The sequence below is a fragment of the Octopus bimaculoides genome, chromosome 1 (assembly GCF_046866305.1).
Source record: "Octopus bimaculoides isolate indiv1 chromosome 1, ASM4686630v1, whole genome shotgun sequence".
Classification (NCBI taxonomy): Eukaryota; Metazoa; Mollusca; class Cephalopoda; order Octopoda; family Octopodidae; genus Octopus; species Octopus bimaculoides.
The window spans coordinates 108,762,803-108,781,885 of NC_142928.1; the positions used below are offsets into that span (position 1 = coordinate 108,762,803).

The 19,083-nt window shown below is 32.9% G+C and overlaps 1 protein-coding gene across 2 annotated transcripts in view; it reads left to right on the forward strand.

Annotated features, from left to right (window-relative positions):
- LOC106883738 (pre-mRNA-processing factor 39) overlaps positions 1 to 19,083 on the forward strand; it is a 43,099-nt gene that overhangs the window by 10,647 nt on the left and 13,369 nt on the right. Inside the window, exons 3-5 of one of the 2 annotated variants that reach the window (XM_014934852.3) lie at positions 449 to 574; positions 8,022 to 8,131; positions 8,800 to 8,967. In XM_014934852.3, the coding sequence (XP_014790338.1) occupies positions 449 to 574; positions 8,022 to 8,131; positions 8,800 to 8,967 (404 nt within the window). Of the gene's footprint in view, positions 1 to 448; positions 575 to 7,657; positions 7,874 to 8,021; positions 8,132 to 8,799; positions 8,968 to 19,083 lie in introns of those variants that run through there. The other variant, XM_014934853.3, reaches the window with a different exon arrangement.

Here is a 19,083-nt window from a genome sequence, read left to right on the forward strand (position 1 = left end):
AATTAGGCCTCACATTTGACTTTCTGCCATTTATAATTACTCTCTATTGTTTTAAAACTAGAAATTTACTCTAGTAATATTTCATTTCTTTTCTAGCTAGGTTTTCACAATAAAGAATTACTTTTTGAATCAACTTTGTTTTAAATTCATTTTTACAAACAAAATTAGCAAACCTGGGTGATAAATTGACTAATCTAAATTTTATCTCATTGAAAATGTTTTCAACTACAATGGAAAGCAGTTAGTGTTCATTTTAGGATCAATCCTTTTTACTAACAATAACCAGTTACAACATTATCCATTATTATAAGTGTGTTTTAGACTTTTTCTTTAGTGTCAACAAAACAAGTTTCATGTATTGTCCATTTAAATCTTAAATATATTTGATTGAAGATTTTTGTATTTCATTAACTATTGAAATTAAAATAACTTTGTTCTTTTATCACAGAATAATGTTGAAGATGCGCAAGAAGCATTTGATGCTTTCTTTGATCATTATCCATATTGTTATGGTTACTGGAAAAAGTTTGCTGATATTCTAAAGAAAAATGATGAGGTGGATAAAGCAATTGCAGTAAGTTCTAATTTTTTCTTAAATTTGGAGAAATTAATTTCAACAATCCTCTATTATGTGTACATTCTGAAAAATAATTGCATAACAAAATTAGTTTTTAAAAATGCTTTCTAATTACTAAGTTCAAATATTTATTTTATTTAGAAAATAGTCTTTAGACAATATTTACATTGATTAACCACTGAAGTGTTTATATACACAACTTCATTTCAAATAAGTGTATTTATATAGTATATAACTGATGATATGGGGATAGATTTTCCTTCATATCTAACCCCTGTTAAACAACTGGGTACCCCATCTTTTATGCTAAAACAAAGGCTGGTTTCACCTCAGATGTACTATATCTTGTCTAGTGAGATTAATTTTTGATATAATTTTACAAAATAACACGACTTTTTTGTATTATTTATATCTTATAAAAATAATTCTTACCATCTGCAGTGTAGAAACATCAGTAGCCTTCAATTTCAATGAGTTAAGTAGTTTTACAAATTAGGTGGTGCATAAGTAGGAATCTCTTATTTTATAGTTCTAACCTTTATCCTGTTGCTCTAATAATTCTGTTTTAGTACAGAAAAATGTGATATTCAAGTCTTCAGTTTTTCATTCTTATATACTGGCCTTGAGTGGTTGCTCTTTTTGTTTGATGCCTAACAGTTGCAACCAAGATTGTATTCTTTATAAGTAGTCAAACTCTGTTGCAGAGTTTAAACTTTTAGGACATTGCACTAATTGCTAGCCTTGTAAAATATACATTATAGTAATATCATAGCCATTTTCATCTACGGAATGGAATTTTTTAAAAATAGAATTTATGCAGTAATTGTTTATTTACCATGTAAGTTTTAGTTAAAATAAATTGGTTCCACTATTTCAGATGTTTCTCTTTGAAATTGAAAAAGAGAATTCCCCTTTTCCTGGTTATAGTCACTGAGCTATGGCCATAATGTGGACAACTTCAGTATTTTAGTCACTCATCTCCCCAATATTTATTTTATCAATCTTTTTCAATCAGATAGCACACACACACACACCTGGACTTTTACATAGTTTCTGCCAATTAAATTCCACTCAAAAGACATTGGTCAATCTGAAGCTAGACTAGAAGTTACTTGCTCAAGTGTGTTGCACAGTAATTGCACACAAAACTGTGGTTTTGAAGCAAATTTTGTAGCCATATGGCTATGCCTAAAATTATTCTGTAAGTTTTTTTTAAACATTAGTTTCAAAGAAACTGAGTAAAACTGGGTTGATAAATAATGTCATAGCAGAGAATTAGTAATCCTGTGATATTCATACATCTGCTTTCCTTGTTAACATGGGTTGGATGGATTGTCATGATCCAATTTAGTTTTTTATTTAGAGTTCTGATACAGATAGGTTAAAAGCACACATCTTGTTCATAAATTTCATTTTTGGCTTGTCTTCTACTGTTGGATGCCCTTCCTAACACCAACAACTTTATAGATATGTAAATATATGAAAATTATTTTTACAAACTTCCTTGTTGAATATCCTTGATTAGATATCTAGTTTGTCAAATTAAACTGCATTTCTACATTCTATTAGCTGTCTAGCTGTGGCTCACCATTATTTAGTGTATGCCTTAAGCATTAACCCTTTTGTGATCTAATTTCAAACAAGAATACTTTCTACTTTCTAAAATAATCAATTATGTGAAGGTTTGCAAAATAAACTTTCTAATTAATAAAAGACAAAAACTTACATTTAAATATTACAGAGCCTCTCAGTGGGTCAGATAAAAATTAAGTTCTAAGCTACTGATGGACCATTTTGTGGTTTGATGGCTGCATTCTCAAAGAAGATGCACCCAGTCTCCTACAATTAGTAGCTCAGCTCAGCTGCTTATATACAGCACTCAAATTATGCTTATTTATTCACATTGTTTTGAATTGATCATGTCTTGTAGCTTTAAGATTTTAAAGATGCAACAGAATGACATTGTAGGTTAAGTTTGAGAGCTTGATCTGGCTGACTTAAACATGGAATAGGTAGAATATTAGGGTCAGATAAGGCTGGTTTAAATGCTAAGGAGTTAATTTGGTGAGTTGGTGTTGAAAAGGATAATGATAGTGAAGAATTTATCAGAAAACATTGTCATTCAGTAGATCAACAGTTGGTAGAATGCTTTTTCTATTCTTAGTAGTCAAGTTTTATTATGTTTTATTCAGTAGCTTTTGTAAAGATTTCCTTTCAATTGTTAATTAGTAAAAATTTTCAATAGATATTATTACCTGCAATTATGAAATTGTCTCAATCCGGCATTTATTCAGTTGTTGTGTTTCATTATTATCCTTTTTGTAATCTTAGTTGCCTTCAATATTAGCAATATTAATGTTCAAACCAGTTACACTGGATTGGGATTTTCTCTTTTTTCTAAATTCCGAGTGGAAGTATTGGTCTCGGTGATTTTATTGACAGGCACTATATAGTTTATTAGATTCACTAATGTAAATGAATACTATTTAGTCTTGTGATATTTCTTCTAGCTTTTTCTGAAATCTGATCTTCATAATTGATTTTATTATTTTATTTTAATAGGTTAAATTTTTGACTATTCAATGTATAGAGATCTTTTTTTTTTATAGCTATTTTTCTTGATAGGTGGGTTAATCTTTCTTTTTTTTAGTTTCTTTCTTCACATTTTTTTTTAATATTGACTAATCTAAATTTACACTTAACCTTAATCAAGAATCTGTTTACATTTGATTTTGCAATTTCTCAACCTGAGGTTAATGAGCAGATTTCCACTAGAATTGCTCGTTGTGATTAGAAATATGGAAATATTACATTTAAATTTATAATTTGTTTAATGGAAGACTTAACAGAGACTATTGACTTTAAATTATAGTGACAAAAATAAAATAATGTCCATGATTCTGTACCATATAGTTGTATACATATTAAATGTAGATTTTGATACATAGTGAAATGTTCTACAGTTTCCAAATACCAAAAAAAGTTTTAATTAGTACATACCACTCATGACTAAATATTTGAATAACATTTTTATATTTCTAATTTCACTCTTGACTTTTTCAATCCTAGATTAATCCACACCAATATTGTAAATGAAACTATCTTGTTCCAAGGTTTGCCACTCTAAAGTTGAAAGTAAACAAACATTTCAAGGGAGATGATGCATGCTTGATGAAATAATCGGAAAAGTAGACTTGCAGTTGTGTAAATTCTGGCATAGTGTTTCATACAACAAGGAATCAAATACAGTGGGTCTCAATTTTTTGCCTATGAACCCCTCTGATTCCTATTTTCTCTACTGGACCTCCATAACCATTCGCTGTAGATAAAAAAATTAAAATATTTTGTGTATTGTAGAAGTAAACCAATTTATTGCACATAAATTTTAACAAAATCTTATATCGACCCCTAGTTGAGAACCACTACTCTAGATAGTCCTGCATCATCATGATAATTCCTTTAAGCAAAGTTAAGCCATTCTCTTTCATTCCTTTTCTTACTCTCTCTCTCTCTCTTCTGAGGTGAGACATAAGCAGTTTCCTTCTATGTCTGCTGGTTTTTCTGTCAAATGTTTGTCAGCATTTTACATCTAATTTTCCATACTGGTATAAGTCAGATGGTTTTCCACACCTTGTACCTATTCTGAAACTAGGATATATTCATTAATGCCTCTCTTGCAAATATTTTTGGATCCTTTTCAGCCCTATTTTGTGTACTTTCCATTGTTGTTTGTCAGAAATATGTAAGTAGTTTGACAGCACTCATGAATGAGCTATTCAGTTTACGTGACACAACTTCTATTTCTGAATGATCATCTGGCAAATAAGTTTGTCAAATGTGATCAATCCAGAATACTTGGAGCATTCAATCAAGGTATCCCATCTGAAATTACTCTGGAATAATGTCCATGATTCTGTACCATGTAGCTGTATAGATATTAGATGTAGGTTTTGGTATGTTTTGCATTTTCCAAATGCCTGCTAAAGAGACCAGCGGCTGAGGATACTAAATCAATTCGGCTCTTTCATTTTCATATTATCCAAGTTAATTAATTACAATGAATTAGTTCAATTATATCCCATCTAATATGACATTGACTCATATACCATCTCACAAATACTTTTTATAATTTTATCAGCATGGATGTTTGCATTCACTTTAATGTGTCTGTGCTGAATCCTAAATTAACCTTCAACAAATATATATTCATAGTACAGTGTATTTAGGAAAACAAGAGTGGAGATATGTTTATTCAGTATACCCTTACACATGTTTTATAAATGAATAAATCTATTATACAAGGGTTACCTTACAGTCTGATTACATCATCAAATCAACTGATTATTGTATAAATTTTATGATTGATGAATGAATGAAACACATTGAAGAATGTATTGAATTAACATATGAACATATTTCCTTTCTTGTTTGTCCTCTCTATGTACTTTGTGTTCTGAATATGTCATGCTCTAGATACTGCACTATGCAAGTATATTTAATTTCAATGGAATTTTTATTGAATATCTTAATCAAATGAACTACAACTTGAACCTCAAGTGTGTGAACAGTATTAATAACCATAGTTATATGTACAGTTATATTTGAACCATTTCAGTATTTTGTAGGGGAGGTTTAATCAGCAAAAATAATCAGCTTACCTAAATCTTTTTTATATCCTGGCCTAGAAGGGAGTAAAAAGCCTGAGTACTAATGTTGTGTATTTACACATTCTGTTATTTATTAGCAGTAGGGGGGCAGATTAGATGCTTTGTTATATATTGTTTGGTACCTTGTAGATTTGAGTTGAAATTCTTCAATTTTCTCTTCTGTCTTTCATCCCTTCAGACTTGACAAAAGATTTATTGGTAGTTTTTATATCCCCTGAGCATTTCTGATCAAGCAGCATTTTTTTTTTCTGGCATATGTGTCTCCAAGGGAAGCTTAACAGCTATTTTTAGGCAATTGAGTGACTGCATAAAGGCTCTTTTAATACAATTGATTAAACCACCTCTTTGACTCGTTTAAAGAAAACGTACTGTGCATGTAAAAAAGAAAATAGTAATTTGGCTTTGTTGTAAAAAGGTTTCCTGTTGAATGAAATGAGTATTAAATATGCTGGATAAGTGAACAAACTTTGATCTAGCTATAATTTATTGAAGATCTGTATAAAATAACCATTAATGTATTGTTTTGAAACTTGAAATTGTTGAAGCAAGTCATGTGGTTGGATGCCCTTGGTAAATGAAATCTATTATTCTTTAGCTCAGTGTCAGCCCTGATCAAGTAGACTCCAAGTAAAAAACCTTCCAGCTGTGTACATCTCATCTTGTAATTTTCAGACAATGCACCATCCAAGACTATTGTCCAGTGTGTTTTCCCATTTTTTAAAACAGCAAGGTGCAGTTTGATGGAAATTTGGTTGGTAGTTTTAGCAGGTTGATCAATCACATAACAGCTTTTTTGTTGGTTTATTTTTTTTTTTTTTATGAGAGAGGGTAGTCATAATTCTGATAATAATTAAATATTTTTTATCCATAAGTAATTTCTCTTGTATATTATTATTTACATGACTGAAGACATAGATTTCCAGTTTCACATTTCTAGTTAACAATATCAAACTCTTTCTCCATTTATCTCTGATTTAGACTATCTTGAACTTTGAATTTTAGAAAATTCGACTCTTGAAAATATACGCGAGAGACCTAAAAATCCTCAAACAGCTTGAAACAGTATTTACAATAGAAAACATTTACTCCTCTTCCAAATCCTTTAGTGCAAGTTCTCATTTTCAGTTATGTAATAAATCTTCTGATTTCATTTGAATGTGATATTAGTCTGTTACTTAAAGGTGTTTTTCCTGGTTTCTTGAGAAAATGCTAGTAATGACAAATGACAGTACTTACATATCTGTTCATTTGTACTTGTCTGTAGTCTTTAGATTCTTTTAATTGCTCTGTCAAAGGTAATAATCTTGTATTTTAAGATCCAACAACAACTCTTTATACTTGAAACATAATTCTAAATACTATTTTAGTAAGTTGTAATCATGTAGGTTATATGAATTATTTTGCATAATCACCACTGACTTTTTTCTTTTCAAATTTACACAGAAATAACTGTATAAAGAAATACTTAATGTATTTATATATGCATATTTAAAAGCTTGAGGATAAAGGAGAGCAGAGTCTCAGGCTTCTGAGATCAGTACATCTGATGCCATGTCTAACATGTAGATCAATGTCTGCAGGAAAAATCTGGACAGAGAGTGAACTGGTGGTGGTGATCTGGTTTGAATGCTTGCAATCCAGTAAACTTTGCTAAAGGCACCCAAGAACTCACATCATGTCTAAACACTCCAAATATATGAAAAAGGTGCATAGGAATAAAGAAAAGTTTTTACCATTTAGAATAATATGCAAGAAGATTATAATACTAAAATAGAAACTCTAGTACAATTCCATTGACATTTAGAATGCATTTATAGGAATATTAAATCAAGTCTAGTACTGGACTGGTTGGTATTTTTTTTAATGACCTCAGAAGTACAAAAAGCAAAATTGACCTCAGTGGGATTTGAACTTAGAACATAAAGGATTGTACTTAAAATGCCACTGGCATTTTGTCAAATGCTCTGAGTCTTCTATTTTACTGCCTAAATATATCACATAGTACAAAAAGATGTTAAGGTTTTTAGAAATGCTGACATCGATAGAGTAAAGTTCAAAGACACATCTTTTGGTTTTAAAATGGTTTTACGTTTTTTAGCATACAATGTTTCTAAAAGTATTATTATTATCTAGTTCCTCAGAACTGATGCATTCTATTCTAAACTTAATAACTTAAACATATTTTCACATGCTGTTTTACATGTTTACACACTTAGTTTCAAGTAACTTGATATTTGCCACCCACTTCATAACTTTAATATTTTTTAGAGAATGCCCAATTTATAATACATGAATACACACACACACACACACACACACACACACAGATCTTTGATTATTTCCTGCTTCATGCCAGGTGCCTAGTTTAGAATCAAGCTCTCACTGTGTTATTATGTAATATTTTTCTTTGCAGACATAATGAATCTACTGGAGACCTGGCAGATGTGAGGGTCTCTGAAATCGTGATTTAGATTTTTTGTGAGATTTCACAATTTTGAACTTGTCCACTGCTAGGGAGGGCTATGGATTTGCAGCAAGAAAATCCCTAATACTACAGGGTCAACAACAGATGAACGTCAACTGTCCCTGTTTGACTGTGCCAGTCGCCAGGAGAGCTTCGTTGACGACGGTAATCACGTGGTTGTACTTCCAATTGTTCGGCTTGCTCGACTTTACCCCATTTACTTTTCAACATTTTACAACTACTTTATTCTATTCGGTCCTGTTTGCAGGGCTTGATTTATCTTGGTTTGTAACTGTTACTTATTTTTCTCCAGGTCTTTGAGCGTGGTGTAAAGGCTATTCCTCTAAGTGTAGAACTTTGGCTTCATTACATCTCTTCTGTTACTGAATCAAGAGAGTGTGAAAATGTTGAGAGAATTCAGGAGTAAGTAGTGCTAATCTTAAGTTTCATGACTTTGCAGTATGATTTTTCAAACATTGATATTTTTAATTCTCAGTAAAATTGCTTTCTCTTCAATACTTTTAATGTAATATATATTTTCTAAGATATTTTAACTGTATATCATTTTGCATCTACTTTCCACACTGGCATGAGTAGAACAAGTTGCAAGTCGGAGATGAGTTGGAGACCATATTTCACTCATGTTTTATTTTGGCATAATTTGTATGGTTGGATACCCTTCCTAACACTAGTCATGTAACAGCATACAGAGTGCATTTTATTATGGCACCAACACTAGAAGTTGCCATGTTTTCAACAAAATAGGAGTATAAGGTTCTCTCAACTTTGTTATCTCTGCCTGTTCATCAATCACTTTACAGAGTTTCCAAGAGATGTTTTATCATTGCACCTGCACTTGTGCGGTCTTGTATCCTGCAAGATGAAAGGAAAGCCTCACCTTTGTACGAGGTTGACTGCAATAGATACTCAGAGTAGGAAATAAGAGTGTCAAGTGCCAGTGTGGAGAGAAGGAGACAATGATAGGAGTAATGAAAAAGGATGGTAACAGCAGGGAGACATTTTAATGTAATAACCAAAACAATGGTGCATAAATTTCTTTGCAGTTAATCTTTTTGGCTTTTGTTTTACAGATTATACAGAAAAGCTCTGAATGCTGCTGGTACTGACTTCCGTGCTGATCGCTTGTGGGATTCAGTTATTCACTGGGAAAAACAACAAAAGAACTTGCAAAATGTAATGCGCTTATATGATGAACTGCTGAAAATTCCTCTCCAACTATACAGTCATCATTTTGACAAGTAAATCCATTTATTCTTGCATTTTGAAAAAAAAAAAGTCTTTACACACACACACACACACACACACACACACACACACACACACACACTATAATCACATGCATTTAGTAGTTTGATCTTCAAACTCTCAAAGTAGGAATTTTGATAATTAAAATAGACTTTTTCCTGGCTAGTTAAAAATAATGATTTGTTAAATAGTCTTATTCTTGCTTAAGTGATTATGTATCAAGCTACTAAATTTCTTACTAATGTCTCCTTGTTGCATTTTTTCTTTCCTCTCTTCCTCTCTTTGCATTGTTATGTATGTGTTCTAATTGGCTAAGTTTTCAGATTATTTATTTCTTTGTTTCTAATGACTTTTGATTTTTCACTTGTTTACTAAACTGTGTTTCACCATCATTTTTGTCTTCTTTCTCCATGCTTGCATGGGTTGGACATATGTGAACATGTGTTTATGTGGATATACACACATACAAAACGATGTGCAAGTGTCATAAGACCATTTTCATATTGGGCTTAGCTTGCAGGCCCATTGCAATCTTCAAGTCTTCATTTTGCTCTGTCTTCTACATCTTCTGTCTTGTCTTCAATTCTTTCTCCATTCCTTTATATCTTTCTCGGTCTTCCACTTTCATTTTCATCATTCCTCTCACCAAGTCACTTTAATCCTTCTTGAGCTGATGACTCAGCTATTTCATCCCATTTCTATTCACAACACCCTTTGCTGGTTCTATTCCCATCTACAACATACACCATTACTTCCAATTTCAGTGACACACCCCTCCTCATTAGTACACCACTCTGTTCATAGAAGTTGTTCCTTGTTCATCTCGTTTTAATCACCATCACTGAGTTATATCCCACATTGTCTATTTAATGTCTTCTAGGTAACCAAATATTCTCACACTTTCCATCTGAATGCAGTTTCTAAAATCTAGGCCATCATTCACTCTATCTTTGCAGTTTCTCTCAAAACACCTTACATTTCAGTGCAACAGCTACATCAGTTACAAACCCTCTCCTATGACTACATATTTAATTAATCCACCCAGTACTCTTCCTGCACGCTGCCACTTCCCTGATATTCACTTTCAAACCTTTTGCCTTCATACATTTCTTTCACCTATTCATCTTCAATCCATTCATACACTCGACTATTGATATGAAGTTATCTGCATAGTACAACTCTCATGATAAACTTTTTTTTAATGCTTTGAATGAGCACCATCACAATCACTGACAGTAGTTGGCTTAATACTAACCTTTGATGTACTCCAATTTTCATTTCAAATTCATACTTGACCACTCTAAACTAACCATTCTTCCACTCCTGACTCTTAATATACATGTCACCACTGCACATAGATGGTATTGAAAACTTTCTCTTGATCAACAAGCTTAACCATTTCTGTCTCTTGTATTTCACCTGTGACTGAATTGTCTTACAATAAAAATTTATATTAAGTGTTCCTTTCCATCACATAAATACAAACTGCATTTCATCTTCATTTTCTTCCATGTCATCATCTCTAAGATTCTTTTTAATACATTTCTGTATTTTCCGGTCTATAAAACACAACTATGAGATGTTATGATTTTATCTTACTATAATCAATAACAAACACATTTCGTCAATATTAAAGTCTTTGTTAGATTAAAAATAACAATATCAAAACATGATGGTAAAACAAAACAAATATGCTTTGTTTTCTTCCGGGCACCAATGTACTGTAGCAGTAAGTCTTTCATGTTGTTCACCAACTGACCTTTCCTCTGAAAAAAATCAGTGGAGTCATTTGATCTTCAGACATAAATTATTTTCCTCTTGAAACTTATAAAAAATGCACACATTAGGCGCACCTTTCTATAAGCCACACACTTAATTTCCCAGGTAAAATATAGCAGCTTATACACCGGAAAACACGGTAATTTGATGCTCCAATAACTTAATTACTCTATATGAGCCACAGTGGAGGGAAGGGGATTGTGTTTTCCTTTATACAAAGACATGACAGTACTCACCTCTTAATCCACAGGATTACTACCATCTTTCAACATCAGTCTACAGATCTGTCATTTTCTTCATACTTTAACTTCATGCAGCCTATTCTTTTACCTTTCCATTCTTCACTTATCACTTCATCTTCTTGGTTATCTACTCTACTGCTTCTAGAATGGTTCTGTATGTTGCCATCCATTCTACAAATTCAACAACTTTTCTATATAGTCATTGCACCTTGTCTTAATTTTACCTGGATCCATAACTATTTGTCTTACTAAATTATTTTAGTAGCTCATGCCTGTTACATTGGAAGAGTTTATTTTTCTATAGCACCCTAGTTCTCATTATGCTGTTGCGTAGCATAAATTTGTAGCTGTACATAATTTACTTGTAAGATAAATAACATAACATTTCCAAACCTTACTCTTGTTCAGTCACTGTTTGCTGTGTTTTTGAATGGTCACTTGGTCATTGGTCATTGGTGCCAGCTGTCATTTGTTATGCATTATGAAGGTCTTGTTTTAATTTTAATAATAATTTCAGTATCAGTGTGTAGTTTGAAAAGTGTTTGATGCTTTTGTTTACAATTGGAGTAGAATAGCAGTTATAGTTTCTTTGTTAGGCAGCCACAGTACTTTGATGTACTAAATAAACAAAAAAATTATACATATATGTATATATTTTTACTGGTTTCAGTCATTAGAGTGTAATCATACTGGAGCATCACTAGATATGTGTGCGTGTGTGTAATTGATAAACTTCAAAGAATAAATCCATAGTAATTAAGAGCTCAGTTATTAATAGATCATTACATTGCAGTAAATCCAAGTGGGACCAACTTGTATGTATGTGTATATATATATATATATATATATATATATATATATATATATATATATATATATACATATATATATATATATAAAGTTAAAATGATCTTTAATAGCGACATACTTAGCACAGAAAAGCTTAATTTTCTTATAATTCATAATTTGTGCTCAACAGCTGTTTCAATAACATAAACACTGCCAAATATATAATTACAATAATTGTAATATATAATTTAAATTAAGTCAGCTAGCTAGCTAATTATTTTATAAGTGTACGCCTAAATCATCAGGAATGTTATATTAATCAGAAATCTGTTCCTGGTTTAAATACAGGGTGCAGTAAATATACTATCTAAATTACACCAAAATGAAAGTACCACTGACATCTCTTTTTAACAGATGTATTTACCAAAATTACATAAAAATATCTTGAAATAGAGTAAATTTATTCAATAAAATTGCCATTGGCTTTAACCATGGCCTCCAGACGACTTCAGAATCTCCTGCAACTCTTCTGGATATTCTCCTTGTTTAAGTTGGTGAATACTGCCATAATCCTTGCCTTCAATTCGTCTTTGGTGTTACAAGGGGTTTTGTAGGTCTCTCATTCAACTGCACCCCACACATAATAATCAAGAGGGTTGTGGCTTGGGGAATTAGATGGCCAGGTGTTAGGGAGGTTGTGGTTGCAGAAATTGTCTTGACAGCTGTGACTGGGTTCTCCCGCTTGTGTGGCATGGTGCCGAGTCCTGTTGCCAGATGTAGGGTTTTCGAGCAGCCACCCTCTTGACCCAGGGCAACACTACCTCCTCCAAACACTTGATGTAGGCCTCCATGTTGAGTTTGAGGCCGTGTGGGAAGATAAATGGAGGCATTATGTCACCATCATTAGTGATCACTCCAAACAACATGATGTTGACTGGATGTTTGATGTTCATCACTCTCGATACCTGTTTTGGGAACATGGCAAACCAACAGTTGTTCTGTGTATTCACCATCTGTTCATATTGGAGCTTCCGGCACGAATACCAAGCAGTACAGCATGTTGTGTCCAAATTTCTTGCAGAGTGAATTGCATCATGGTGCTGTGTTTTTCACAGGTGGTGTCCAACTCACCCTGCAATACTCTGTAGTTGACAAAACCAAAAAGAAACAATGCGCATGTGCGAAATTAAAAATATAAAATGGCAACGATTTACCCATTGCACCCTGTACATTGTGACGAAAAGGACAGACAATAGTAAAAAGCAAAAAATCCTAAATATACAAAAGCGTATAAATATCTCTATATATGTGAATGCACATATATACATATCTAATATCATTAATGCGCAAACTAATTTCTGTGTGTTTGTGTCACACTTTGACCTCCTGTCACTGTTCAATGACACTTTTTCGTGCTGGGGTGAGAGTAATAATAGGCATAGAGACGGTGAGGGTGGTGGGAAAGACTGACAGGGAGAGAAAGAGAGACAAAGAAATTTAGGAAGTGTTGATGATGTTTTATTAAAAGTAGTAGTGTTGATAGTGGCAATGGGAGTAATGAGAGAGAGAGAGAGAGTGGTTGTGAGAGAAAGAGGGAGATGATGTACAACTTTCTTGGACAGAAATTCTTGTAGCCAGCATACTGAACCAACTGTTGAATACTAACATTTGTTTTATTTTTGTTTTCTTTAATACATACATACACACACACACACACACACACACACACACACACACACACACACACACACACACACACATACAGGGGTTGGACAAAATAATGGAAACACCTTTAAATTTCAAACAAATTTATTTTAATATGGGGTAGGACCGCCTTTGGCAATAATTACAGCTTGAATTCTACGAGGTATGGATTCATACAAAGTTTGAATTGTTTCCAAAGGAATTTTTGTTCATTCTTCAGTTAAAACAGTCTCCAGTTCTTGTAGTGATGATGGTAGAGGATATTGACTCCTTACTTGTTTTTCTAAAATGCACCATAAATGATCAATAATATTGAGATCTGGGGACTGTGTTGGCCAGATAAGATGTTCAACTTCACGAGAATGTTCCTTGTGCCATTCAGTAACAATTTTAGCTGTGTGAATTGGTGCATTATCTTCCTGAAAGATTGCATTTCCCTCTGGAAACAGTTCTGCAACCATAGGATGAATTTGATCAGATAAAATACTTAAATAGTCTTGACTATTAATTCTGCCATGAAGGGAAACCATTGGGCCAGCAGATTTCCAAGATGTAACCCCCCAGATCATCACAGATCCTCCATGTTTAACATTTGGAAGAAGGCAGTCTGGGTCAAATACTTCTTTTGGCTTGTCTCCACATGTATACTCGGCTGATGGTCGGAAATAAGGTAAAGGATGAGTCACCCGAGAGAATAACATTCTTCCACTGCTCTAGGGAGCAATTCTGTAGGTTTTTACTCCACTCTAAACGCTTTGCAACATTTGTGTTTGAAAGTAATGGTTTTCTGATTGCAGTCCTCCCGTGAAATTTGACTTTGTGCAACTCCCAGTGAATAGTTTTTGTGGAAAGTGGGTTCTCAAGGTGGTAATTAACCTCTGCAGTAATTTTGGGAGCTATACTTTTGTGATCCTTTCTAACAATTCGCGTAAAAGTCTGACGGTCCCTATCTGAAAGTTTTGGTTTTCTTCCGGAGTTTTGTTTCAACGAGGAGGTTTTTCCCTCTCTCAAAGTCCGTTATTACTTTCGAGACAGTACTTGATACACCAAACATTTCGACTGTTTTCATTATGCTTGTGCTTGCCATTAAATCAACAATTTGACCTCTTTGAAAGTCCAATAGATCTGTCATTTTAATGAATTTTAATTACCTTTTTCTGGTGATATCTGAAAAGAAACAGCAATTTTAGCAAAAGATATTAAGCAACAATAACAATAAATCAAGAAACAAAAATAAACACGCTTTTGGTGGTTTTATAGATATTCCAAAATTATGATGCTAGGTGTTTCCATTGTTTTGTCCAACCCCTGTGTATATATATATATATATATATATATATATATATATATATATATATATATATATATATATATATATATATATAATACACTATAATTGAAATACAGTTTCCCCAGAATTAAACATCTAATATAATAAATACGAAAACTAATTTCTGTGTGTCAGTGTGTCATACTTAGACTTCCTCTCTCACTATTCAATGACACTCCTACTATTTGTCATGATGGGGTGAGAGTAATAGTAGGCATAGAGATGGTGAGGGCAGTGGCGAAGACAGAGAGAAAGAAAAAGAGGAAGACAAAGAGAAACAAAGAAATTTGGGGAGAGTTGATATTTTATTAAAAGTAGTAGTGTTGATAGTGGCAGTGAGAGTAATAAGAGAGTGAAAGAGGGACTGAACTCTGAAGTAACATATTGAATGAACACACATTTAGCCTTTTTGTGATGGTAATGGGGTGATAGTACCAGGGTTTTCCGAAAATCCGCCCCTCCATTAGATTGCACATGGGCAGTTATTTGTGGTTAAAAATTGAGACAGTTAGTGTTCTTATTTGCATTCTGTTTACATGTTCATTTACTCTACATCTGTAAATTCAAAGGATTTTTATTCCCAATAAAAATCTTTTAAGGCTGTTTTAGTTTCTCTATGTTTCTATATCTGATAACTGAAATGATAGATGTTCAGTGGAATTATATATAATAAATATGGTTTTTGAAAATATCTTTGTTTTTCCTAGATGAAATATTTTACTTCCATATTAACTGCCCATGGGCGCTTATTGTAGGTGGGCGGTTATTTAAGCCAAAATATAGTTTTGTAAAATTGAATTTTCCATTTAACAGCCCTGGGCAGATTTTTGGAAAACCTTAGTAATAGTATGAGCTGTAGTTGTGATAGAGGTGGAGGCAGCAGTGGTGATGGTGAGAGTGATGTGAAAGACAGTGGTGGTTGTGATGGAGAAGAAGGCGATGAAATCAAAAGTATTGATGGTAGTGGCATCAGAAGTCTGAATGGTGTGTGTATGGCAGTTATGATGGTGGTACTGGTGATGGTTGTAAACAATCAATAGAAAGAGAGAGAGAGAGAGAAAGAGGTCAGATAGAAAAAACAATTGTACTGACCCTTGAATGAGAAGACTAAAAATGTTTGTCATGCAACTTTGCAATAAGTTCCAAGTCGACAAATTATTATTTTGATGAAAATTATCCATTGCTTGAAAAATGTTGTTCAAGTTTAATAAAATTTAATATGTACTCAATGCATGAAGTGTCGTTGGGCCCAAGGCCCAATGAAGAGCCCTCCGCAGGAGTCAGCTTAAAAGCCACCCTATTGAGCAGCTTTTAAGTTAGTATATATATATATATATATATATATATATATATATATATATATATGTGTGTGTATGTATGTACACACACAATGAGATGTAAATTAGTCTCGTAAAAGCACCCACTACACTCTCGGAGTCGTTGGCATTAGGAAGGGCATCCAGCTGTAGAAACACTGCCAAATCAGATTGGAGCCTGGTGTAGCCATCTGGTTTCACCAGTCCTCAGTCAAATCGTCCAACCCATGCTAGCATGGAAAGCGGACGTTAAACGACGATGATGATGCTGAAGGGATAGTAATATCCAATTACTGGTTCATTACCTAATATTTGTTGTGAATAATAATAATATTAATAAAATGATAGGTCTATATATAAATCATGGTTTATAATCATTCAAAAGAAGATTAATTAAATGCTATATCTCCATTTTCTTAATTTTAATTATAAATATACATATACAGATCAGACAGACTAATACATGTACATGCATACTAGCAGAAGCAAACCTGATTAAAAAGGGATGTAGAAATAAATAGAATGGAAATAAACATATCACCACACACTCATTTTCATTAAAATATTAAAGATAACTAAAGTTAGAAATAATAAAATTTCTTCTATCAAAGATAACAATTTTTTTACATCTATCTAAGAATTCTTCCTTGCCAAACTCTAATAAAGCTCTGTGAAAGTTAATTGTCCACAGAATGGTTTCTGCAAAAGTAATAATGTTTATAAATGTACTGTTAAAACCCACAACTCTCTAAATTCTACGTTGGTTCCACTTCAAATTTCAAAAGAGCGTATTATTTACATTGTCATTCATTTTCTAAAGATACCTTAAAAAACTCTCCATCCTTTGTTGAATATAGTTTCAATTTGAAGGCTAAAAGGATTCTTTATGGTTTAGAATGCTCTATTCTAAAATCTGCGAATTCTTATGGTGGAAAAAGCTTCTGGTTATGTATGTGAGATTCTGGAGACTATCAAAGGCAGCTAAAATAATTTAATTCTAACATGAAATTATAATGATCTATTGCCAGTTAAATACCTGTCCTTTTTCTAAATACAGTAACTAAAGGCAAAAATACATCCATAACTGTCCTCTTATCTTCAGACAATAAGCCTGTGCTTTTCTTAAACGGCATGTCAACATTGGAGAAATCCTGATTCTTGCGATTATTTCCCCTTCTCAAGACACTGATCTTAATTAGCATTTGCTAATTATGGCACATCACATAGAATCTGAAATGATTTTAAAAATTCATATATATTGTATTTATCACACTCTCTATATAAGTGTTTGTGTGTTTTATGAATGTTTAAGTATAGTTTTCTTTCTGTTCCATAAATGTGTGTATATGTATGTATGTATTTACATTTATATGTGTGTGTGTCAATATGTATGTATGTATGTTTACTAAAGTTCTAGTATATGTATATAATATCGCATTTTTTGTCAGCCTTTCCCAAGAGCCCCATTATATTTTGATGCTGGAAATGTGGATAGCTCACCTTCATCTTTTATAGCATTTAATGCTTTCTACATGTATTTATAGCATTTAATGTTTTGTACATGTATTGGTGAGTGTGTGCAGCAATATGTTTATTTCACTTGCATTTTGTTTATATATTTTTTCTTTTTTTTAATTGGTAGGTTTGCTTCTTTTTGTATCTATGTACATTTATATTTTGTTTGTATATGCATGTTGTGTGTGTCATCATTATCATATGTCCATGTTCCATGCTGGCACACGGATTGGATGGTATGACAGGAACCAATATGCCCAAGGACTGCATTGAATGCCTATTTATCCATATGCCTTATGTATATAGGTATGGTTTGTGTGTATATCATTTTAATGTCCACTTTCCCATGCTCACATGGGTCAGATGCAATTATTTACGTGTGTGTGTGTGTGTATGTGTATATATATATATATATATATATATATATATGGAGAGAGAGAGAGAGAGAGAGATGTATTTACATATTTTATATTTATGGGTGGACCCCTTATTCATTTCCTTCTGCTACTTCTCATTGTATTGTCTCTGTTTTTAAAACATTAATGATTTTCTGATCAACACATTACATTCCTGATGATTTGGTTAAATACAGTTTTTAATTTGACTTAATTATGATTGCGTATCACAAGTATGTAATTATGAATTTGATGGTGTTTATCATGAAACAGCTGTTGAGCACAGTGTGAATGTATGAAATTTATGCTTTTCTGATATACATAAATGGCTGGGCCTTCAGTCAAAAGTGCATCTTCTTCAATGCACAAGCCTGGGCCAAGTCGCCCCCCCCCCTATTTTCCTTCTTTTTGAAGATTAGTGGCTGCCCATGTGTGCAAATCTCCCTTCTCCACACCATCAATTGCTGTCAAAGAGGAAGTCAGATAACAAGCCAATACAGTTTGGCAGGATGGCATTAGTGACTCCACAGGCATTACTGTCAGAGTGCAAAAAGCCAAAACAAATGTCACAAGGTATCTCATCTGGTACTCTAACAGTACTACCAATTCACCTGGATTGGTTCAATTCTTCATCTATAAAATGTGAAACACAAAGTTGACCTTGATGGAATTTGAACTGGGAGGGCAAAGAGTCGGAGCAAATACCACTGAGGTATTCTAACATGCTCTAACAACTCGGCCACTATGTATGTGTGGTTTTATACACACATACACACAAATACACCTGTTGAATGTGTGTATGCATAATTTTTCTATATATATATATATACCCCCTCTATGTTTGTGTAGGCAGGACAGAATTTATTTAGACAGAGAATCTTAAGTCCCATTCAACTTATGCTTCTTTGTCATCTCATTCATGAGGTTCAGCTTCCACCTTGTTCCTATGTATTCTCTCTTCTGCAGTGTCCTTCCACTTAGATTGTTTGGTACTTCTGTACACCCTATTGTCATCTATATGCATCAGGTGTCTACACTA